This window comes from Pseudonaja textilis, chromosome 3 (genome assembly GCF_049901715.1).
Source record: "Pseudonaja textilis isolate UNSWEBS1 chromosome 3, rPseTex1.2, whole genome shotgun sequence".
NCBI classification, from domain to species: Eukaryota; Metazoa; Chordata; class Lepidosauria; order Squamata; family Elapidae; genus Pseudonaja; species Pseudonaja textilis.
In genome coordinates this window covers 192,095,402-192,120,596 of record NC_141992.1, presented here as the reverse complement: position 1 = coordinate 192,120,596, position 25,195 = coordinate 192,095,402, and the positions used below count along the sequence as shown (strand labels likewise).

Here is a 25,195-nt window from a genome sequence, read left to right as displayed (position 1 = left end):
TGTTAAGTCGCTTTTCTCAGTGCCATTTAACTTTGAACGGTCACTCAACGAACTGCTGTAAGTTGAAGACCATCTGTATTTTGATTGTAATATATTTTTTTTTAATTGAGAATCATTGACTGAGATGCACAGCTACAGCAGTTGAATAAATAAATGACAACAACTAAATAGCTTTCTTGGTATGCATTTACATTTATCTTACAAAAGAGAATGCCAAAAACTGAAACGGAGTCTTAACAGCTCTTGGAATGACTCTGTTCAACTATTTTAATGATTTTTAAAAATGGACTCATTTATTGATCAAGCATTGGGATTTGGGGAAGTTACTCGTTCAGATACATTTGTTGGTTTACAAATCATCTATGCCTAAATTACTAAAAAAATGATCTAAAAAATGGGAGGGATTTGTGAAACAACAAAGATTCAAAAAACTGTTCAGAATTGCACCCTTCTTATGTTGCTACAGTGCTTTTTCAACAATGTTTTGTGCAATCAAAAAAAGTGCTCATTTGCATTGGTTTGTAACATGAACATTTTATAACTACTGAGGAAAGGAAAAAAGAAATCTTGCTCTTTAAGGAATAGGCAAAGTTCTTTCCTTTTGTGGACTCAAATTTCCTGGCTGGGAGAAACGCAAAATGATTTGGTCAGCTGCGTTGAAAGTCAGAATCAGTTTATTAATGGGAAGGCAGGTAAGAAACCTCACAGCATTCCTAGGATTAATCTAATCTTGTGAGTAGAGAAACCCTTTCTTATACCCTTCAGATCCTTTGATTTTGTAAGTGTGAATCCTTGAAGTCTTTGATTTGTGTGTGTGTGATGAGTTCCTGTCTCTTGAGATTGGGATCTTTTCCAGGGATTTTGGTAGGAGTAATTGTTTTATGGTCCTGATCCTTTGTAGTTGCTTGTTTGCTATCATGTTTCCTTCCTGCCAGGCCTTTTGGTTTGCTTTTCACAAGTTTTTATAACTTGCCATCTATTTGATTTCTATAGGAAAGGATCTTAGCTAGTTTGTAGGGTTTTTTTTCTCTGTAAGCTGGCTCCAGCTATTTTAATAGTCCTACTTGACAAAAGGTGGGGGCTGATGGAGCCCTGCTTGTGTTTTCACCTCTTCCTTTCTTTTTTTTAGGGGAATTTCCTTCCCCTTCTAAGGTTTTCCTAGAAGAGAGGGGAATCACAACTTCCAACACTACATAGTACTAATTATCATATTATTATTTAACTAATTAATGAATATACCCAGGCAATATTTTTTTTAAAAAATAAAAAAGAATCTATATTTCCCAATATTTGCGGAAAGATTGCATGATTCTTTCGAGCTACGCTGTCAAATCTGAAAATCTGTACAGTCGTGGCGCGCTGCATGAAACACAATGAGCAGACACAACAGCAAATCTGCTTGTGTGTGCATTGAACTCACCTTAGGAAATTGCTTTACTGGAATTAATACTTTTTGCCCCAGTTTCATGTTTTTGTTAATCACTACATCGATGTACTTTTCTTCTTCTTTGCCTTCTCCTTTCTGGAACTTATCGATTTCTGTAACATGAAATACAAAACTTGTTTCAGAATGAGCTTTCCTAAACAACGTATCTTCATTTAAAACAGCCAAGACTTCATTAGGGCAATTTATCTGCCACCCAAGTGACCAACTTCCATAACCATCAGATCCAGCCCAAGAAACATACTGGGCAGTGAATCCTGCATTCTAAAAAGTTTATGCTGAAGGGTCAATTTATTTAATACTATACATTCTGACAGCAGTGAGAATGGTATACGCCCAGCAATGGAAGAGTGAAAATACACTTCTAGAAAAAGAGATAATAAAGAAAATACTGATTTGCGCAGAATTAACTCTAGAACTAAAAAATAAATGGGAAACAGAATAGTATTATACATGGAATAGATTCTACTGATGGTTGGAAGCGAGAGGTGGAAGTAGGAACATAAAACAGCTAGGATAAATAGTCCCAAAATGTGACACCATAGATGAACCAAAATAGATATTGTGATCAAAATAATGGTAACAAAATTAATAATGTATGTTATTTGGTTTTAATTGTTGTATGTATGGCGGAGGAAATGCCAGGATGATTGCACTGTGTTCAATATTTATATACGTAAATATACTCTACTCTACTCTACATTAAGTTTATGCTGTATGACGTGGGTCTCTGACTCCCGGGGCTGTGCACGGGTTACGAGCCACACAGGTGGCAGCCGTGTGCATCTCCATTTGCACAAGGGGCAGGCACAGGCACATGCAAGCATCCGTCACTCATACAAATGGAACTTTGCGCCTGCCACTTGCACAGATCCATTCCCCCCATCCCAGCCTTCATCCCAGCCCGGGTCTGCAAAGCTGGAAAAATTGTGGGACATTGTTCCTCAGTGTCATAAAATATGTGGGTACATGCATAATTTTGTATACATTTATATATCTTGTCATGTTTATATTAAAGGTGGAGACCCTTTGAGAGCTGTATGCAACGTAATTTCCACTTAATGCAAGCCGATTAGTGTACATTCAAAGTGACAATTAATTCTATTTTATTCTATATTCTATTTTCTACTCTACTCTACTCTACTCTGTATGAAACTCTTTTCTTTGCCTGATTCTACTTCTCCCCGCTCTTCTAAATTAGGAAATAGAGCATTTTTTTTTTGTGGAGCATAATTAAGTCTTGCCTAAGGATATGCCTTATTTCATTTATTCCCAATTCTTTATTGAAACTTAAAAGTCTTGCCGGATCCAATCTGGGTCAGTCAACAGGACCAGAGGTTTTATCTTCTGAGCTTTCAAGACTCATGCTGGTGGCCACCTTCAGAGAGATTCTCTGAAGATGGCCACCAGCATGAGTCTTGAAAACTCAGAAGACAAAGCCTCTGGTCCTAGTAACTGACCCAGATTGGTCCTGCAATATTATCCCAGGACACATATATGCTCCTTCAATCTCAAAAGTCTTCCTTACACTATCTGAAACACAGAATTCCATTTAAGGAAGGCAGCCTCAGAAGTGCATTTTGTACCAATGGACATCCGCACGTAGCTATCTCTTCCTTTAATGTGGGGTGTCAAACTGGATTTCTTCGAGGGCTGAATCAGCATTGTAGTTCCCCTTCGCAGGCAGGCGGTAGTGCGGAGAGCGGGGGAAGACAGGATCAATGCTTCCTGCAGCATCCTGCCGGCCAAAACGGGGCATGGGGGCCGCTTCAGCCTGAACAGCCAGCCTCCTCCAGTATATTACCAGCCAAAATGGGATGCAGGGGGTACACGCCCACCCCCCGGTGCCTCGTTTTCACCCTTCATGTCCTCCTGCAGCACTCTGCTTGCCAAAAATGGGCTACGTGGAGGCCAGCGCCACCCGTTTTCTGCCTCCCCGGCCTCCAGCAGCACTCTGCCAGCCAAAATCGGGCCGTGCGGAGGCCTTCCAAGGCCACCGCGCAGCCGGTTTTTAGCCAGAAGAGTGTTGCAGAAGGCTTGGGGGTCCAAAAACAGGCCACCAGGGGGAGAGGTACACACAGCCCATTTTGGCCAGCAGAGGCACCATGGGCCAGTCCTTTGATATTTCCAGGCCGTCGCTGTGGGCTAGATTTAAGCACCCCTGCTTTAATGTTACACACTGTCATATACTCTATATTTAGCTTGTAACAATCATGCATGTTTTAAAGTGTTACATGGTTTTATGCAAATCTGTTTTGCAAACATTCTATAAAACGTGAAGGAAGAAAAATTTGCGGAGTGGTCTAATAATATGCAGCTAAAGAGTTTTATATCAGCTACTTTTTCCAAGCTTTGAATTTGTTGGCACAGCAGTCACGTTCTCCTAAAATTAAGTCACGCACCTCCAATATATTTAATAAAGAGCCATACTTTAAAAATAGAACAGGCGTGTATACAAATAAAAATAAAGCGACAAGCCAGAAATGCAAATTCCAGCTGTTTAATTCTTTATCAAGTAATTTTTATGGAACTAAAAAAGAAACATGGAGACCAGAAATCTCTTTGCCAGCAATCAACACTCAGATAAGCCAGGATTAACACCAGGATCAACTCCAGACAAAGAATCAAACAGTAAACAACACCCTAATCCACGAACTAACAAGCAGGAAACAATATCCTAATCAAGCTACAGGTAAGCTACAGTTATTCCTTGACTTACTATCATACCTGGGAGTAGAATATCCATTGCTTAGCAAGGCTGTTATTATGCAAGTCACATCAGATTTTAGCTTTTTTTGCCATAGTCGCTCAGTGAATCATGTTTTAAGTGAATTGGTCATCATTAAGCAAGTCCAGATTTCCCCATTGTTGGCTTAATGGAGGTTTCGGGAAGTCACAAATGGCAATCAAATGAACCCAGAAAGTGTTGCAATCATCATAAATACATGCTTGTTGAGTTTTGATCATGAGACCACAGGGATGCTACAATGATTGTAAGTCTGAGGACCAATCACACGTCACATTTTTCAGTACCGCTGTATTTTTGAGCTATCTGTCACTAACAAATGGTTTTAAGTTGAGGACTATTTATACTAGGAGTGTCAAACTTGATTGCGTATCGTGACATATCGCAACTTTTTTTGTCTTGTGGAGCTGGGGTGGACATGGCCACCGTGGGCTGCTAGTTAGACAGGCCTGACTTATACTGTATATATCAGGGCTCCCCAATTCTGGGGCCACGGCCCACAAACCGGGCTGTGGCTCATTCAGAACTGGGCCACGGAAGTGGCAGGCAAGCGCATATATAGATCCACTTGCGGACGGCCCTCCTGAACTCTGTTTTGGCTGGCAGAGGGTTGCAGAAAGCCGTTGCAGCTGAAAGCGGAGCTCGGGAGCCCTTTACACTGACAGAGAGTTTGGGCCACCACAGGTGCCCCCAACACAAGTGACGTCAAACTGGCCACACCCACCCTGGCCATGTCCCCCGAGATGAAACATAACTCTGATGCAGCCCTCAATGAAATCGAGTTTGACACCCCTGACCTACAAGGTCCCTTCCAACTCTGTTATTCTGTTCGAAATACGATGCTCCCCATTGACTTTGTTTGATGGGAACCCGTAGGAAGGTCACAAATGGTGAACATAGGACCCCAGGATACTTCAACCATTGCTAATCACAGGCCAGTTGGCAGGTGCCTGAATTTTTGATCATGTGCTCATGGGGATGCTGTGATGGTCACAAGTGCACGGACAAGTCACAAGTAACGTTTCTCAGTGCTGTTGTCATTTGAATGGTCACTAAATGAATGGTTGTAAGGTCCAGGACTACCTGTGGAGTTTCAAGGTTTTATCCTATGAAAACATTTGAATTGTTTAAGTTGGCTCATGCATTCCAAACTATGCCATGGTGCTCTAAACGGCTGTAAAGAGCTCCTACCATTTTGTAAATATAGTAGTCAACAGCCAAACCTAAAAAGAAGAGAACTGCAACCTGAAAGTTACAAACTACAGGTAGTTCTCGACTTACAACAGATCACTTAGCAACTGTTTGAAGTTACAACGGCAGTGAAAAAAATGTGACTTGTGGCCGTTTTTCACACTAACGACCATTGCAGCTTCCCTGGCCACGATTTGCAGATGGATGCTTGACAAGTGATTCGTATTTATGACTGCTGCCATGTCCGGGGGGGGGGGGGGGTTTAACAACTGCAGCAATTCGCTTAGTAAATGTGGAGAGAAGAGTTGTAAAATGGGGCAAGACTCACTTAACGAATTTCTCACTTAACAATCTAAATTTAGGGCTCGATTGGGATTGTAAATTGAGCACTACCTGTATTCAAGTCTGTAAAGTTATATATATAGGTCTGCAATGTATATCTCATCAATTCTTCCTTTTCACTACCTGGAGAATCCAGACACACGGTTTGGATGTTTACTATCACAAAATCAACGCAAGAACTGTTGTGGTCCGTTGGAGGCCTGCAGAGCTGGCAGCAGAGTTGGATAGTGGGGAGGAACATAGGCCAGTCCTGGAGTCTGGGGAGGGCTCGGACGAGGGATCTGCATCTGACACAGAGATGCGGCCAGGGCCATCTGACAGTTATATGCTGACCCTGGAGCCTCCAGAATCTGACATCAGCAAGACAGAGGAATAGGGGGGAACCTGCTCCCAGTGCGCGCTTGCACAGACTGCTAGAAGACAGTAACAGTTAAGACAAAAGGGGCAACTCGGGAGTAACAAGGGAGATAAAGGTGGGTGCTTATCAGCCTTATCCCGAAAAGACTGTGGTAAACTTCTGTTGGACTATTCACAAACTGTTTGGGACTCATTAATGAATAATTAATGAATATTAATTATATTCATTCACAGCCATTGAAATAAAAAGAGGGTTTGGGGGACTAAGCATGTGGGTTGTTACTGTCTAAGAAAGCCTTGGTCAGAACAAGAATGTTGTCCCTTTCACATTCACTCCTGCTTTAAGAGAAACTGGATGATATCAATGCAACACCCAAAGCCCCCAGTGGGCAATTTTCATATGCAGGATACCGATTTAGCTGTAGATAGAGTAGGGCTAGACCAACAAGGGGAATCTAATCAGATTTCCAAAATCGAATGAGTAGGATTTGCCTTCTTTAATCGCTAGATTACATACTGCACCAGTAGTAAGCTTTGTGTTCCGATGTAGTTTCCTAGCTCAGAAATAATAGATGAGTGTGTGATAAGGTCTTTTCTTTATAATGCCAAGGATTAAAATCCCATGTTCCCAAATCATGGACACGATACCTAGAAATTCAGGTCAAATAAAGGAATTACCGAATTTTACGCAGAGCACAATAGGCTAAGCCAGGATTGTTTCCTAGTGAGGACCGCAGAATCGCCGAGTGCATTTAGATAACGGATCAAAAGATGACTTCTTTTGATAACCTCAAAAGAATTAATCTTCTTGTGCGAGGACCATCGACGTGAGCCTAGCTATCTTTATTAATGCTCTATGCGAGAGAGCTTTGCCCGCATTAAAGTGAATGCCTTTCAAGAGATTGTCTCCATCAATAACTAAGATAAAACAGAACCACAGATTTTAGTAAACATTTAAGTATAAAAACCGCAAGCCCTTTTAGTGGTTAGCTTTATCGCATGGACTTGGCAAAGAATGGAAGACTAGAGCCATAATATTCAAACTAGGCACAGTAACAAAGATTTCCCTGAGACCTTTCTATCGCTTCTATAGGCCCCTTTTTTGTTAATATAGTAAATGCAAACCCAGCGTTTCCTTTAATCTGAAAAGCATTTTACTCTAATGAAAGTTTTGCTTAAGACATTAATTTCCACATCCCAACTGATTTGCAAAATTACTTTTTTTTCCTCGTTGCAAGGATTTGTGGTGGATAAGATAAGCATCTGCTTAAAGTTCATACAAAGAGCTTTCACAGTGCATTAATCTGCCCCCTCAACCCTCTTCTACCTAACAATCTCTCTCGAATCTTTAATCCAATTCAAACGCAATTATATGTACATGGAAAAACTGATCGGTTGATATGGGGAAATTGTCTCAGGATTCTAAATACTTTATACAAGTAAATATTAAAAGAACTGAAAATATAAATGCCAAATCTGGACCATACAATTTATAATAGAAAAAAATAAGCTTGGAAGTATTTGAATTTAAGTCCAAGAACTTACAACGATGAAACTCTTATTATAAGATATATTATGAGGTCAGATATGAAAAATCTCAATGAGGAACCAGCTTTGAACCTCCAAGACGAGTGAGGTTGGCTGCCTGTTGGGTATATAAAACAAGTGCCATCACTTGAGACTTTCAAGAAGAGATTGGACTGCCATTTGTCAGAAATAGTGTACGGTCTCCCGCTTGGTGGGGCTTCCAACTCTGACTATCTGTTATGTTCATATAGTTTTCTCTACAGTAATACAGAGTCTTCTTCTGAGATTCTTTTAATATTTTCAGTTAACTTCTCCCACCCAATCAGATTCAATCAGGCCTTCCACCTTCATCTTATGAAGATACTCTTCATGTTCTTTCAGTTTGTCCCAAAAGTGCTTTTTTCAGGAAGAAAACCGGACTTTCTTGGGTTTTTTTTTTCCTTTGAAGATCCAAGAAGCTTCTTCAGCTCTGACTGGATAGTGGGGAATGGAAGGATTTATATTCCTTGCAGACAGCTGGTCATCTGCATCCTTTTAGAGGGTCCTTGAAGCACTTGGAGGTTTATCTGTGTCCTCTTTCAGTTTGGTTTCCCTGCTGCCTGATCCATATCCTTTCTACAAAGTCTTCTCCAGCCAGTCCACTTTTCCGTTGAGCAAGTCTCAGCATTAGCAACATTGAGTGCAAATTGAGGAAGCTGGAAATTCACACTCCAGAAAGATGATTTAAACCAGTAATTACAATATTTTAAGCTCCATTATTTCTCTGGGAAGCTTAAGAAACCGGCCCTGTCAAGTTATTTGTAAAACAGAATAACTGAATAACAGAGTCAGAGGGGGCCTTGGTCCAATACTCTGCTGAAGCAGAAGATCCTATACCAGTGATGGTGAACCTTTTTGGCACAGAGGGACCAAAGCACACGACACATACCCAAAATGCAATGTGTGCACCCCTGCGCACGCATGCACGCCCCGCATTCATGCACATGCCCCCCCATGTGCCCCCCTGCATGCATAGCAGACCGGAAGACCAGCTGGCTGGTAGGAAGTGCCCAGACAGATGCGTGGCGAAGCTGAGGTGCGGCAACAGCGTGTGTGCCCAGAGAGAGGGCTCTGCGTGCCACCTGTGGTATGCGTGCCATAGGTTTGCCACCACAGCCCTATACCATTCCAGACAGATGGCTCCCTGGTCTCTTCTTAAAAACACGCAGGAATGGAGCACCCATAACTTCTGAATTGTGTTAGGAAATTTCTCCTTTAGGTTGTTTCTCTCCTTGATTAGTTTCCATCCACTGTTTCTTGTCTTTTGGGGCTTTGGACAATAGCCTTTTCTTTGTGATAGCTCCTCAAAGATTGTAACACTGATATATCATATCACTCCAGTCCTTTTTTTCACTAGATTAGACAAACCCGTTTCCTGCAACCATTCTTCACATGTTTTAGTTTCCAGCCCTCTATTTGTTGCTTTCTTCTTCCAGTGTCTCAATATCTTTTTTATAACATGGTGATTAAAACCGGACGCAGTATTGTGAATGTAGTCTTACTACACTTAAACATTAATAACTACACTTACTGCATTTACACGTACTATGCTTAAAGATTATTCCCAGAAAGATTATGATACCATTTCTAGACCTTTACAAACAGTATTTGCTGTTCTCATCCTTATTATTCTTTGCTTTTATCTGGCTTCCATTCTGTGGGCATCCTCTCACCATGTGCTAAATGTTGTGACAAGGAAACTTCTAATTTAGATGGGAATATTAAGGAATGTTTCCTCTCTGTTCTTTTCTAGTCATTGGCCAATGATACTAAAATTATTCTGGGAGGAAACTGGTCACTGTTTTAACAGAAAACTGCATTCAACTCTGACCTCAATATCTGGTGATTTTATCTATGGACAAGGGAAGAGAATAAAATAAGGGAAATAAAATTGCAATTTCCTTGATTCTCTGATAAGCAAAGAGATGAAAAAGAATGAGAATATTGCTCCAGACACTGAAGGAGTATTATTTTACCTATATAAATCTGACTTATGAGAAAATAACCTTGCCAAATGTCCAAAATAAGAATGGTACTATCTGGAACAGAAGGCAGAGCTTTAAGTTCATCTGTTCATGCGTATTTTTCAAGTATGAGATGTGAACCTCTGTCATCAGATTAGGAAGGGAATAAAAGGGAACTCATGCTGAATCCTTTTCGTCTTCCTGAAATGAATACCTTCCTTCTTCCATAATTGCATGTGATTGAGTTTGACCAAATGATAAATGCTTTAAAAGATGTACACTAGAAAATAATTGATAAAGTTAATGCTCCCTCTTGTTAATCAACCAGATAAATTTTGGATAATAATTTTGCAAATTTATTCTGTAGCAAAACTGTAGCTAAGTATGTAGTTAGGAAGGAGGGAGAGGGAAACAGAAATGAATGAGATATTGTATCATAGAATTATTTAATCAACATTAAATAATTTGAGCTAAGAAAGAAGTAGGTCGCCAGAAAGGATTGATGGTGTAGGATATCCAACTTTGGGTCTTCTATAAACCAGGAGTGTCCAACCTTGGCAACATTTAAGATTTGTGAACTTCACCTCCCAGAGTTTCTCAGGTTGAGGAATTCTGGGAGTTGAAATCCACGGGTCTTAATGTTGCTAAGGTTGGACACACCAGCTGTAGCCTAATGATTTAAGTAAATAACATATATAAAGGAGTCTCAAGAAGTGCATTCACCAAGTGATACATTCACTTATCTAGAGTAGCAGAAGTCAAAAGTGAACCATGTTTTTAAAATCTAAATTTCACAATTTCTCATCTGAAGGTTCAGGCCATCTGCTACTTAATGTGTTCTTTTGAATTTAAAGTCTGCAAATTAAAAACTGCATGATGCTAACATAAGTTGCTCTGAGCAGATTTCAAGTGAATAGCAAGTTAAGTGTGGTAAGTATAAAAAGTGCTGTTATCTTCTCCATTAAGTCTGTGAACTGAGCTCACACCCTGATGGCTGTGTAGTCATCAAATTCTATATGCATAAATATTCCGATTGTAAATATGATCAAATAGAAACAAATCTATTACACCTGGTTTCCATTCGCTTCTTCTTGCAGATACTGAAAACTGGATTTTTATCTATTTGTTGTAATCCTGGGCCAGATCCTATCTTATCTGCAAGCACTAGACAGATTTGTATTTTAGTTCAGTTTTGGACCAAGGGATCTGAAGTGGTACTGAAGGATATATCCATATTTGTGGAACACCACATATAAAACAACTCTCATTAATATCTCCTCTTCCCAAGACTGACATACAAACTTTTAGCTGATAAATGAGAGTTCATAACAATAAAGAAAGAAAACCGTTACCCACTTACATCTACACACTTTTCTATACCTGTATTTATATCTTCTGCATCTTGAAATTTTGAGCAGTCTTGAAACTCTTTAGCAGAGAACAAGTCTGGAAAAAATGTAATATTTCTGGAAATTTCAAAGTCATGAAGAAATTTCTCCACAAACTACAGGAATGAAACTGGAAGTAGCAATAGCACTTAAATTTATATGCTGCTTTACAGTGCTTTAAACAAGGGTGGGATTCAATTTTTTTAACAACTAATTCTGTGGGCGTGGCTAAGTGGGCGTGGCCATGTAACTGGGTGGGTGTGGGTTGGGGTTTTTGTCTTGTTTTTTGGCAGCACCCCTCCACCCCCCCATTTTGGGGGCCTTCTGGGCCTCAGGGAACCCTCCGGGGGGGGGAGTTTTTGCTCCCAGGAGGCTTCTCTAGGGCCCAGGAAAGCAAAAAATGGAGCTTGGGGGTAGGATGGGGTGCTGTGCCCCCCCCCTCCATTTTTTGCCTTCCTGGGCCTCAAGGAAGCCTCTTGGGCAAAGTAGTAAGACAGCGCGGGGAATCCTGGCACAGCTGGTCATAGGAACAGTTGATTGGGAAGGGGAAGAAAAAAGAAATACATTAAAAAGTGACTGGGCAGGGGAGAATGGAGTCAGTGATATCGGGCATGCATGCGATGTTGCGCATGTGCAATAAGGACTGACTGGGCAGGGAGGGAAGGGGGCAGGCGAAGAGGGGCAGGGCCAGCCAGAGGCACGATTGGCTGGTTCTCCGAACTGCGCAGAATCGCAATAACTGGTTCTACAGAACCGGTCCGAACCGGTAGAATACCACCCCTGTCTTTATAGCCCTCTCTAAGTGATTTATACCAAGTCAGCATCTTGCCCTCAACTATTTGGGTCTTCATTTAACCCACCTCAGAAGGATGGAAGGCCGAGTCAACCTTGAGCCTGGTGAGATTCGATCAGTCAAATTGCAATCAGCTGTAGCGGCCTGCAGTACTGCACTTTAACCACTGCGCCACCGTGGCTCAAAAGTATCTCCAATGTTCTTTATTTCTCTTCCCTCTATAACTCTTAACTGACAAATTTGTCTTGCTACTTTAAAATCATGCACGCAGGGTAATACTTGATTTACGAATAGCTGGCTTGGCAACCATTAGAAATGGGCCTCCACAGGGCTACTTATGACCCATATTCAAAGTTCCGATAGGTTCCCCCATTCCCACGTAGTCACACGGTTGCATTTTGGGTGCTGGGCAACAGGCCTTTTGCAACGTCCTGCAGTCAAAAGACCACAATTTTACAATGTTTTGCTGGAAACCAGCATTTACTCCTGGTTTCCTGCAAAAGACACCCCTCATCGAGGACAATGTAGTTGCTTCAATGACTGCCATAAAAAATTCACACTGTGACCTGCTTCCTGACCAGCGCAATTTACAACTGTAATTCCAGGCTCTACGGTTGAAAGTCAAGGACTATCTCTATCAAGCACTAGATCTTGGAATTAGGGTCAGAAATGTCTTTTCTCTTGTAAGGTTCATCTCATTACAAATTAGAAAATATTGTGTGTATGGGGAAAGTCCAACAGTGTATCAGCACCGGATCTGATTCTAATTTGTTATCCTAAATATTTCATTGGAACCCCTTCACTTTTTCCTCTGCTTCAATTTAAAGAAACAAGCAGAGGCCTAGAGGAAAACTAGGAAAATGTCAATTTTCCCAAAGGTCTCCCCACCACCATCACTAAGTCTCCACATTTCCATTGAATATTTGTGGCCTTGAAATCCCACCAGAGGTTTTTTTTTTTAAAAAAGGATTATAATCGAATAAATTCTGAAATTCCAAATGTTTCTCCCTCTTGAACAGTGACTGAAATGTCCACCTTGCAAGCTTGTCACATCCAGACCTCAGCGAAGCTGAGCCAAAGAAATAGACTTTTTAAAAATCATCTTAGAGGAGACATTGCAATGTGGAGATTCAGACAGGGTAGATTACTGAAGACCAAAAAATACAACACAAAGAAGGGTGCAGCCAATTTCACTACCTATCCATGCACATAATCAAAACGTGGTCAAAAACAACCATGAAGGAAAGATCAGGAACGGGCTAATTTCAGCCTCCTGGTTGTCTTTGTCATCATCAGCATCATCATGTTATCAATATTCCAGTGTGGATTCACACAAAAAGCTATACTGCACACTTGGGAATTTTTTAACAGCAGTTAAGCACCGTTTGTGATTTTGAATAATAACTTGCCAGATGAGACATCTTTGCTGAGCCTTACATGGGAGTCCTTCCATTCTATGCGGTAATACCTTTTTTTTTTCTTGGTCAACGGCTTAATTCAACCGTGGTAATCAGCTTCTGATTGAGATGAAATGTGGAAATGTGAATATAGACAAACTAGCTCACACAACAGGAGAGAAGACGCTGTGCATGCAGGCCTACACAGAGCAATAATCAAGAATCACCAGTCAAGGTTTTGATTTTAAAAAATCTGGCTCTGTGTACGTTAGCAAATACTATTTAAAAAAAACAACGAGCTTCTGCTTACAGGTAGTTTTCAACTTACGACTTCTCACTTAATGACTGGTCGAAGTTCTGACTGACCTGCCCTAAAGACACTTATGACTGGTTCCAAAATTCTAAGGGACAGCTCTCCTTGGCCATGTAACCAAATTTTGGATGCTCAGCAAGTGGCCCACATTTGGGGCGGCTTTCAGCATCCCGTGATCACGTGTGCAATTTATTAAATTTACATCACAGAATTTATGCATTTCTGAGCATTTTCTTCTGATTTTTGGCAAAGCACCAGACAATGGGCCCACTCAACACCTGCAGATTCACATAATGGCCATTGCGATTTATCTGACTGCCACAAAACAAGGTTGCAAAATCAGGTTGATCATGTGATCACCCAACTTTATAACGGTCATAACTTACAAATGTAATGGGCAGGTTCCATTAGCTCAGAAACTAGTTGCATTGTAATAAAATGACTGAAACATTTCTACATCTGTATCAAACATAGCATACATGGAGCAAAAAAGGAATACCAGAGTTAACGGAATAGTGTTTTTCAAGTTTGTCAACTTTTAAGATATGGCTGTACGGCAAAAAAGAAATGGCAGTGTTCATTATTTTAGGAATATATCCTCCTCCCCACAAGCATATCGTAAATTATTACTCAAAGGAAAGTTGATGGAATTTTTTGTGTTTTTGCTGGGTTCCCACCCCCCTTTAATAAAAGGCATGGATGAGTCTGACTTCAATGTGAATTTTCTCACCATGTTCTGCCTACTATGGAAACTAGACTTCAAGACATACGAACAGTTGCAGTCTAGTCTGCTCTACTCTAGTCTAGTGACAGAATAGCAGTCTTCCAATATTTGAGGGACTGTCACAAAGAAGAGGGGAGTCAACCTATTTTTCCAAAGCACCAGAAGGCAGGACAAAAAGCAATGGATGAAAACTAACCAAGGAGAGAAGTAACGTAGAACTAGGGAGAAATTTCCTGACAGTGAGAACAATTAATCAGTAGAACAGCTTGCTTCCAAAAGTTGTGAATGCTCCAACACTAGAAGTTTTTAAAGATTGGAGAGCCACTTGTCTAGAATGATATAGAATATAGAGTAGAATAACAGAATTGGAAGGAACCTTGGAGGTCTTCTAGTCCAGGGGTCACCAACCTTTTGGACCTCAGGGACCACCAAACTCATAATTTTAAATCCCTAATTTGTGGGTGTGGCTTGGTGGTCATGTAACTGACTGGGCATGGCTTGTATGTAAATACTACAAATATTTATATAAATATTGAATTTTTTTATAAAATAAGAGCAACTTTTACCCAAAATCAGGCAAAGTAGGCAGGCATATTGAGTTGCTCACAGAATCATTCAGTGATCTATCTATCTGCCATCGGCTAGCTCAGTCTGTCACAAAAAATTTGCTTGCAAACACACTCACAAAATTAACTCAGAACACACCATGTAAGTAAATAACTGAATATTTTTCTTTAAAAAAGAGCAACTTTTACCCAAAATCAGGCAAAGCAGGCAGGCAGATTGAGTTGCTCACAGAATCATTCAGTGATCTATCTATCTGCCATCAGCTACCTGAGTATGTCACATAAAATTTGCTTGCCATGAGGCCACACTGAATAATCGAACCTTCAGTCCTAAGGGAGGTTCGGCTGTGCTTAAAATCAGAGCTGAAGATGTAAAGGTTAGCTAGAAAGCAAGAAATCCAACCATTTCCTGCTTCCTAGCTAATCTAAATCTCCCCGCACAGCAGAACAGCTGATGGTCAGAAAAAGGAAAATTAGCAATTTATCAGGCAAGTTTGCTAGTTAAGGAGTGAGTGTGCGGGGAGGGTTCCCGCGAGCCATGGGGGTGGCACAGCCTTGTGTTTCTGCCTGGATTAATTGCTTTGGGGGGGTGCTCTGGGGGTGAGATTTCTCTGCGGCCCACCAAAATTTTCTCGTGGCCCACCGATTGGCGACCACCGTTCTAGTCCAATCCCCTACTTAGGCAAGGAACCCGATACCATTTCAGACAAATGATTATCCAATCTCTTCTTAAAAACTTTGCAGTGTTGGAGCATTCACAACTTCTGGAGGCAAGTTGTTCTGCTGATGGTTCTGTCAGGAAATTTCTCCCTGGTTCTAGGTTGCTTCTCTCCTTGATTAGTTTCCACCCATTGCTTCTTATCCTGCCCTATAAGGTCTCCTGTTTGTGCAGGGGGTTGGACTAGATAGAAGACCTCCGATATCCCATCCAACTCTGTTATTCCAAAATACAGCATCTTGTGCAACTTGTGTATCTGTTACGTTGCAGTTTCCAGAATTGGCAAAAAAAAAAAAAAAAGCAACATTAAAGCAAAAAAATCAAGGGGGGGTATTTAAGCAATTCCATCCAGTGAATGCAGAAGCAGCTAACACTCCATGGGCCAGTCTGAAATACTCCTGCCTCCTGCTTTCTTCTCTATATCTACATGCCTTTCATTTCCATTGCTAGCCTCTGCTTGGACTTTTTTTCCCCTCCCTCTCCAATCTTTCAACTCTGAAAGTTTATTTGCCTTTCTTGCACTTAACTGCCTTTGGCCTTTCCTGAAACTATTTTTTTTTTCTTTTTTACTGCTTCAGCAACTCAATACAGATCAGTGCTTGCAAACTTCCTGCTCAAGAAGGCTGTGTGCTGACTTGTAGTACACCCCAGTACTGAAGGAGGCCGGAAGCAAATCAACTCGATGGATTTGAGTTTAAGAATGTCAATGGCCCAAATCAGCAACTTTTTGCAGGAGGGTTGTGCAAGCTTGAAGATTTATCGACTGTCATCCTCCAGTAATACAGGCAAGTCCCCGACTTACGACCACAATGGAGCCCGACATTTCTGTTGCTTAAGTGAGACATTTGTTAAGTGAATCTGCCCCACTTTACGACAGTGGTTAAGCAAATCACTGCAGTTAAGTTAGTCCCCCGGTGGTTAAGTGAATCTGGTCCCCAAAGAGGATCGCATGACTCCAGGGCACTGCAACTGTCATAAACACGAGTCAGTCAACTGAAGTGTCTGAATTTCGGTCGGGTGGCCCTGGGGAATGCGGCAACGGTTGTGAAGTGTGAAAAACGGTCACAAGTCACTTTTTTCAGCATCGTGATTAACTTTGAACAGTCACTGAATGAGCTGTTGTAAGTCAAGGACTACCTGTATTCCTTGTTCTGAACAATCCCAAATGCTTTCCATTTGGTTGTGAGGTAATTTATGAAGAGAGAAGGAAGGAAACTTTAACAGGGATGTGCGGAAGCCTAGGCAAAAGGAGCTACAGGTAGTCCTCACTTAACAACTACCATTGAGCACAGAATTTTGGACATCAGTTGTGGATGTTAAGCGGAACACGTAAGCTGACTCAATTTTACTACCGTTAAGACTAATCATTAAGCAAATTACATGGCTAAGTGAACCATGTGGTTGCTAAGTGAACCTATTCTCCTTAAATGGGTGGTGGTAATTCTGCCGGACACTGGCAAAAAAGTCATAAATCATAGTGGCATAACCACAGAACGCTGCAACCAGTTGTAAATGCGAGCAAGCACCTAACATGCAATCACATGATCGCAGGGGGAGAGTAAATTTTGAGAGATTTGTTGTAACTTTAACTGGGCATTAAAGTAAGCACTTAAAACATATTTTAAGTCCAGAACTATGTTACAGCAATCACAAGCAGTTCAGGGAAATGTCTCCCAATCGCTCTCTCGGTCCAGCCCTCCTCACAGGGTTGTTGTGCTATGGAAAACAGATGTATTTAGGTATGTTGGCCAGCCTGAGTTAGTTATAACAAAATAATGAAGGTAGGATTAAAAAAAACTTTGAAGAAGGTTCTTCAAGAAATCTCAAACTATCCAAACACACTGAGATGGGATAGGACAGGATGGATGGATGGATGGATGGAAGGAAGGAAACATCCAACTCTTTTAACTCCATGATCACGTGGGTTGCTAAAAAAGCATTTGAGCAGGGGTGGGCTACTACCGGTTCAGGCGAACCGGATGCTAATTTTACATCTGGTTCATCAAACTGGTAGTTGCAATGACTGGCTGGCCCGCCCACTCCTCCCCTTGCAGGAGTCTCCATGCGGCACATTTTGGATCCCAGATTAAGTGCAGGGCCCATGAGAGGCTCTGGATGGCCAGAGACAGGCCCTTTTCTGGCCTCCAGAGAGCCTCCGGAGGGGGGAAATGGGCCTCTTGGAGGCTCAAGGAAAGCCTTTGGAGTCCGGGGAGGGTGAAAAACGGGCCTCCCAGAAGTTCCGGAAGGCCGGAAACAGAGGGCATCCGGAGCCTGATGAGGCCGTTTTCACACTCCTGAAGGCTCGAGGAAAGCCTCCGGAGCCCAGGGAGGGCAAAAATGCCCCTCTCCCCCACCATGATGCCGGAGGATGACTGGGCCACGCCCACCATGGCCACACCCACCCAGCAACAGGGCAGAGAACCAGTTGCTAAATTTTTTGAAGCCCAACCCTGATATTTGAGCGTTGTCCTAACCCAGCAGTTTGGAGAACCAATTCACAGGGAAAAAAATATTCATGAATTTTGAACGTTATGGGAGCATTTTTGCCATCCTCCTCCAACAATGCCTTTTTTGAATTCGAACAAAAAATGTATTTCCCGCCCCTTCCTTTGCCCTGGGAACAGGCCAATTGAAAGGAATGGCAGGGCAGATTAAGAGGCCGAGTAGGCAAAGACTTTAATCTCTGACATACACCTTTCCAATCAATTTCCTCCTGCAGGGGGGGAGGAGGAGGAGGAACCCGAGATAGAAACACAAGCAGGCAAGCTGCTTTCAAAAATAAAATTTAAAAAATATTTATAAGCAAATCTGACTAAATCTATGTGGAGTAGTCCTTGACTTACTACACTTTTGTTTAGTTACCGTTTGAAGTTACAATGGGATTTTAAAAAGTGACATGACCATTTGTCACACCAATAACCACTGTAGCATCCTCATGGTCACGTTATTTACATTCAGATGCTTGGCAACTGACTCACATTTATGACACCTGCAGTGACCCACAGAGACCTTCTGACAGGCAAAGCCAATGGGGAAGCCAGATTCACTTAACAACCGTGTCACTAATTTAACAACCGCAGTGCTTAACTTATCAAATGTGGCAAGAAAAGTTGTAAAACGGGGCAAAACTCAACTCAACAAATGTATTCTGACCTAGGCTTCCCCAACAGCACAAAACCAACTCCTCATTCCGATAAACCCTCTGTCTTTCAAGATAGTTCACAATTACAGACCTTTATCAGGCTTGGAGAGGGGCCAGACCGATATCTTTCAGATTCCACACTGTAGCGGACAATACTTGGCAAGAATACAGGAACAGATCTTCACCCAAATGAATTAATTGTCTCCCGCAAAACCCTACTCCCCTTTTGCTCCTCTTTTATTCCCTATAGGAGGAACCATTCACTGTCCACCTGCAGCTTTACTCCCAACAAGGACCCTTGTTCCTTAGCTGTTCCCTTCTCCTGACAGCTCTGTGCATGCACACACTGTGAACAGGCTCCAGCTGTTCTTCTGCCTCACTGATGTCCGACTCCGAAGGCAGCTGATAACTGTCGGACGGCCCTGGCCCCATCTCTGCCTCCGACGCAGAGCACTCACCAGAGCCTTCCACAGACTCCAGGACTGGCTCATGTTCCTCCCCAACCTCCTCACTGTCCGAATCTACTTCCACCTCCACTGGCACAGGCAGACCACCACAAAATGTCTCACTGTAATAACATAAATTTGGGGCTCAATTGTGGTCATACATTGAGGACAAAATGTAAGTAGGAGTTCATCTCTGCTACCGACAACACTTTTCCCCATGAAAGGAACAACACATGCAAGAAAAGTAATATAGCCTATCGAAAAAGATTACAATACACAGAAAGTGTTTTCTCCTCATGGCTGCATTTGGAAAGCCGTAGTTCCCATTTCTAAAACTATTTCTGTGCGTCAGCACATCTGGCAAGAAATTGTTAAAATGAAACCAAAGGACGTGAAAAGAAAGACGCTTTAGGCTTAGCTAGATAAAGTTGCCGAGAGGGAGGGGGAGGAGAGAGAGAGAGAGAGAGAGAGAGAGAGAGAGAGAGAGAGAGAGAGAGAGAGAGGAGAGGGAGAGAGAAAGAAAGAAGTCTCTTGTTCCCTATAGACACATATAGAAGAAGCTGCTGCCTATCAAAATAAAAAGAACCTCAGACAGAAATCCCAACGGATGTCTAAATCTTGTTCAGTTGTTCAACTCTATATAATGCTGATTCCATATCCTTTGAATGCAATCCCACAATTACAGGGAGAGACAGATCTGCTGATGAGCACAGAGTGGAAAGATGCACTAGGCTCCAGTTAATGTACCCAGGATGCTACATCCACAAATATGACAAATGAAAATAGAATCTATATTATGTGAACATCATACACAATGAGGTTTTAGGATGGCCTTCCTGCACTGGTGCCCCCAACTTCAGATAGCTGGAGATTATGTCAACTGTGATCCAACAGAACTGGAGGTGTTTCTCAGAGCTTCGTAGTCTGAACATGCGAAGACAAAATTGTCCCAAATTCGAATTTCGAACCAAACAGCACAGTCTTTCCAGAAGAGACTTAGTGGCGTACCTGATCTCGGTTATTTTAAACCTGTGTAGTTACTCTTCAACTTATCACCACAATGAGTCACAATTTCAACTGCTAACCAAGGCAGTTTAGTGAGTCATGCCCAATTGAGGGCTGCATCAGGTCTGTGGTTGATTTCTGGGGGGGAGGGGGGGGGCTGACTGGGTGGGCATGATCAGCTTGACATCACTCTCCAAATTGCTGGCATAATTCCTCTTCGTGCTGGGTAGACCAGGCTGAAGCTACGCTGGCCTGATCTTTCTTTGCACTGGGTTGACCAGGCCCAAGCCACATCTTTTATGTTCATATTAGATAGACCAGGACGGTCCTGCGGTCCAGAATCAACCACATCGTGATCCGCATCCAGCCTGTGGGTTTTCGCTTTGAATCCCTGGCTTAGAGCGTCCTGTAAAGCACCGTGAAGAAGCATCTAAGTCTAAGGGCTAAAGTACTATAAAAATCGTAATTCCCTACCACCATTGTTAAACAAATCACTGTAGTTGTTAAGCGAAGCACGCAGTTATTAAACAAATCAGGCTTCCCCCTTGTGTTAGGAGGGTGCAAATGGTAATCACATGACCCCAGGATACTGCAACCTTAAGTATATGCCAGTTGCCACATGACCCCCATTTTGATCACATGACTATGGGGAACCTGTGACAGTCCTATTTGTCACTATTCTCAGTACTGTTGTAACTTCAGATACTAAACAAATGATCGCAAGTTAAGAACACCTCAACTTCTGCCATACATCTTTGCCAGAGTATCTTACCAATTAAAGCCTATTCTGCCTGAGAAATGTTTGTTATATTGTTTTTCAGATTCATCTGTTCATTCTAAGAAACTCTTTGTCTCACTAATATGTTTTAGTTTATCTAAAGAAAAAATCATTTACCTTTTTTCCTAGTGTTAATGTGTCGTTTCCCACCCAATCACTGCTCAACCTCTCTCTACTCACTTTTCTCTCTAACCTTGTTAAGAAAATATCCTAACTGCAGTCAAGTTCACAAAAGGAGCAACTAGAAAGGATTACTATACACCAAAAAAGGTTCTACACAAACTCTTTTACAATAGTAGTCTACTCTGAAACATGGATTTCCTAGCATTACAGAAACTTCTGCATTTTCCATTTATGTGTGTGTGTGTGTGTGTGTGTGTGTGTGTGTGTGGAGAGGGGGGGGGGGAATAGAAAGACTGTGTCTTATATTTTTGCCCCCAAAGACACTTTCTTGTTTCTTATGAGCATCCTGAAAAATCATGTTAGGACTTGATTTTCCTGTTGGGTCATTTTCAGGGAAACACGGTGAGTGGGTGTTTGTGGGTGTACTCACATTCATATTCTCCAACAAATCAATGATCTGAAAACTGTTAAATTCAGCGCTCCACATTTTCAAAGTTTGATACTGCTATTGAAATTAAAACTTCTATCTTTTGGAAAGTCAAGCATATATATTGATGACTTGGATCGATTTTTCCAGAATGTATGGGATACAATGAAGGCATATGCCAAAGGCTTGATAATAGACTATACAAGGAAAATAAATACCATGAAAAGATTAGCCTCTAAGGCATTAGAAGATGAGTATAAAGGATTAAAAAAGAGCTACAGAAAATGCCACAGAGAAAGGACATTAAATTAAAAATGGATATAACCAAACATAAAATGGGTCTAATAGAAAAAGAAAAATTAGCACAAAAAATTAGAGGTGCCAAAAAGAACTATTTTGAAGATGCAAATAAACCAGGTAGATGGTTAGCATATTGAGGAAGGAGAAAGAATCAAGGAAAATATCGCAATTAATAGATGACCAAGGCCAAGTTTGCTATGGTAGTAAAGAGAAGAAGGAAATTATTTGAGATTATTATGGGAAAACTATACACACAAGAGAATATTGATGAGGAAAGAGTTAAACAGTATTTACAGAATGCTAATTTGCCCCAGATACCTGGAGAGATTGAAACAATGTTAGAAAGCAATATAACAATGATGGAGTTAACTGAAGCACTTAAGAAGCAAAATAATGGAAAGGCACCAGGCCCAGATGGACTTCCGGCAGAATTTTACAAAACATTACAAGAATCATTGAATTTTCCACTGCTAGAAGTTATGAATGAAGTTATGTTAAAGAAGAGGATACCTAAATCATGGTCAGAAGCTTATATCCCACTTGTTCCAAAAGAGGAGACCGATCCATTACAAATCAAGAACTATAGACCTATCTCCCTGCTAAACGCAGATTATAAAATCTTTTCTTCAATATTTGCAGAAAGACTTAAAAAATATTTAAATAATTTTATCCATCCTGACTAAAATGGATTTCTGCCAAAGAGACAAATCAAAGACAATATGAGAATAATCTTGGACACTTTGGAATACTACAAGGCACATCCTGAAAAACAAATGGCTTTGATATTTCTAGATGCACAGAAGGCATTTGATAACGTGAATTGGCGATTCATGTTGTTACTGCTGGAACAGATGAGCTTTGCTAGAAAATTTATTCAAGCAATAGAAGCTATATATCATAAGCAGACAGCAAAGGTAATGATAGAGGAAGAACTGACAGAATCTATCGATATAAGAAAAGGAACAAGACAAGGGTGCCCACTATCACCTCTGTTTTTTGTGTTAACTTTGGAAATGCTAAACAGAGATATTAGAGATGAAAAGAATATAAAAGGGATGAAAATTAAAAAGGAAGAATTTAAGTTGCAAGCATTTGCAGATGATCTGGTTTTTATCTTAGAAGACCCACTAGAAACAGCATCAAAATTGAGGTGGCTGGTTTGAAAATAAATAAATATAAGACAAAGATCCTGACAAAGAATATGCTATCAAGACAAAAGGAACAATTGGCAGACCTATTGAAAATTCAGGTCACAAATAAGATCAAGTACTTGGGGATATACTTGACAGCAAGATGCAGTACACTAAAAGACAATTAAATCAAACTTAAACTGCAGATAGCACTAGATTTGGCGAAATGGGAAAATTTACAACTGTCATTAATAGGGAGAATATCAACAATCAAGAAGTTAAACTACTTTTATTGTGAATTGCACAAGCCACTTAAGTATGCTACTTGAGACTAGCTACTTTTAAAATCATTTGACTCTGGAGGCCATCAAGTAAGAGCCTTCTAAGTATTCAAATAAAAAAGGCTTCTCTGATTAAGTGAAGCAATGATCCAAACATGAGATCAGATCTGTTTAGGCCACAACTGCTTAAAGAATTCCTTTCGCTGAGATTCAGTTTCACACTCTTCCCCTGGTGCCATTGTCAGGTTCCAAGTAATGCAACCATTATAAAATGAACTCCGAGGCATTTTAATTCCTCAAAGAACAAATTTATTTGGATACACCATATTGGCACAACTGATGGAAAGCCAGTACTGAAAGTTTCTCAGCTTTCCATGTCACTATAACTATAATTTCACAACAATGCCACATTATTCAACCAAGATATGAAACGGTCTCCTGGCAATTTCACTCCTCCTTCCTCTGTCCGAGCAGCCATAGGAATACGGCTGACTCATCGTCCAGCTATGTTGTTTTGGCTGGAACTGCATCCAGCACAGCTCTCCCCCCTTCCAGTCTCAAGTGTGTCAAACTGAATTCATATGAATCCACTACCTAACCAAATTCAGGCTTGACAGGCTGCCCCCCCCCACAACTGGAGGAACATCCCTGCGAGAATCAAGCACGGACCTAATTACCATTGCCACTAGCCTCCCCTTCCCTCACTGGGAGGTCCCTTAGGCTTCTGAGGACACTCGACATGGAACCATCTTACCAATCTATCTGCATTCACCTTTCAACTTTTCACCCAGGTAGCTGCAGATAGTGTGTACCCCTTTCAATATATTAAATATTCCAATTGTCCCCTTTGTACCCATCCATAATTCTTTTTATTTCATAATGAGCCTGATCCTCGATCACCACGGGCTTGGTCAATTGACCTGACTTGTGAACTCACAACCGGTTTCGACCGACTGCTGTGGAATATTGGGTGTACCATTCCCAGTAACCGGGACAATTGAAGCTGTACTGTGACAGGGTTAATCACCATCACCTTCACGATAGGGAATGGCCCCATAAACTTAGAACAAAGCTTTTTCATTGCTAACTTTAACCTCAGATATTTTGTGGACAATGTTCCCTAGTTTGGGTAATGAAACTCTGCAAGAAAATAACCAAGCACAGGGAGTACCAGGGACCCGTCAGAGCTGGTCAACTCGCTACTTTGGAAAACAAGGGACTTTTGCATGTGTTTTGACATGTGCTGCTGGCAGGGAAGCCATTAAGAGTCAACCTTCCCCTGTTCTTCAGAAGGACATCATCCATCAACAGAGGTATGCAACAGTTATACAAATCAACACAACACTAAGATTTATAGGCCCCATGGGGGAAGCAAGATGAAGAACTTCAAGCAGAAATCTCATAAGATGAAGAAAGTATGAGCAGGTAAAACAGCAGGTTGAGCGTTATTATTTTTCATACTACTTTAATTCTAAAATCACCTTGAGCTCACTGAATCAATATTGGAACACAGCTAGGCAATACACAACATCATTTTTCTTCTAATCCTGACAAAACATATTTTTTTTCAGGTATTTCGTAAAGCTTTACTTGCCAAGGTAGAAAGAACAGGCCCCCAAATACAATATTTACCTTTGCTTATTGCGGTGGCTTTTATACTGTGGAAGTTAACAATTAGAATTATTGAAAGTATTGTGTTTAAACCTTTCCAGATCTGAATAGCAACAAAAGGCCACCGGTTTGGAAGAACATTATGAGGAATACAGCTATCACAGCCTCAGGGAGGATGGGATATTGTTTTTGCTCTGGTATTCACATTATTGTTTTTATCATTATATTGTGAATTTCACCACTTACCGCAGCTGAATTTCAATCCTAATCACTGACCCACAACCATGTAGACACAAACGAAAGAAAACTTCTCTTTTCAGAAGGATGTGCCCTGCCTAAAATGGAGGCACGTGCATGAAATTAATAAAAGGGTTATGTTCCTTAGTAAAATTTCAGGTTAGCTGACTTACTATTGCAATCAAGACCAGAATTTCCATTATTAA

At 41.1% G+C, this 25,195-nt stretch overlaps 1 protein-coding gene across 2 annotated transcripts in view; it reads right to left on the bottom strand.

Moving 5' to 3' along the window:
- The window catches only part of KHDRBS3 (KH RNA binding domain containing, signal transduction associated 3), a 117,742-nt gene that overhangs the window by 70,931 nt on the left and 21,616 nt on the right, over nucleotides 1-25,195 (bottom strand). For both annotated transcript variants that reach the window (XR_003374378.2, XM_026703689.2), the window contains exon 2: nucleotides 1,421-1,539. Coding sequence is in view for 1 of the 2 variants with exons in the window: in XM_026703689.2 (XP_026559474.1) it covers nucleotides 1,421-1,539 (119 nt within the window). In the remaining variant the exon portion in view is untranslated. The remainder of the gene's footprint in view (nucleotides 1-1,420; nucleotides 1,540-25,195) is intronic.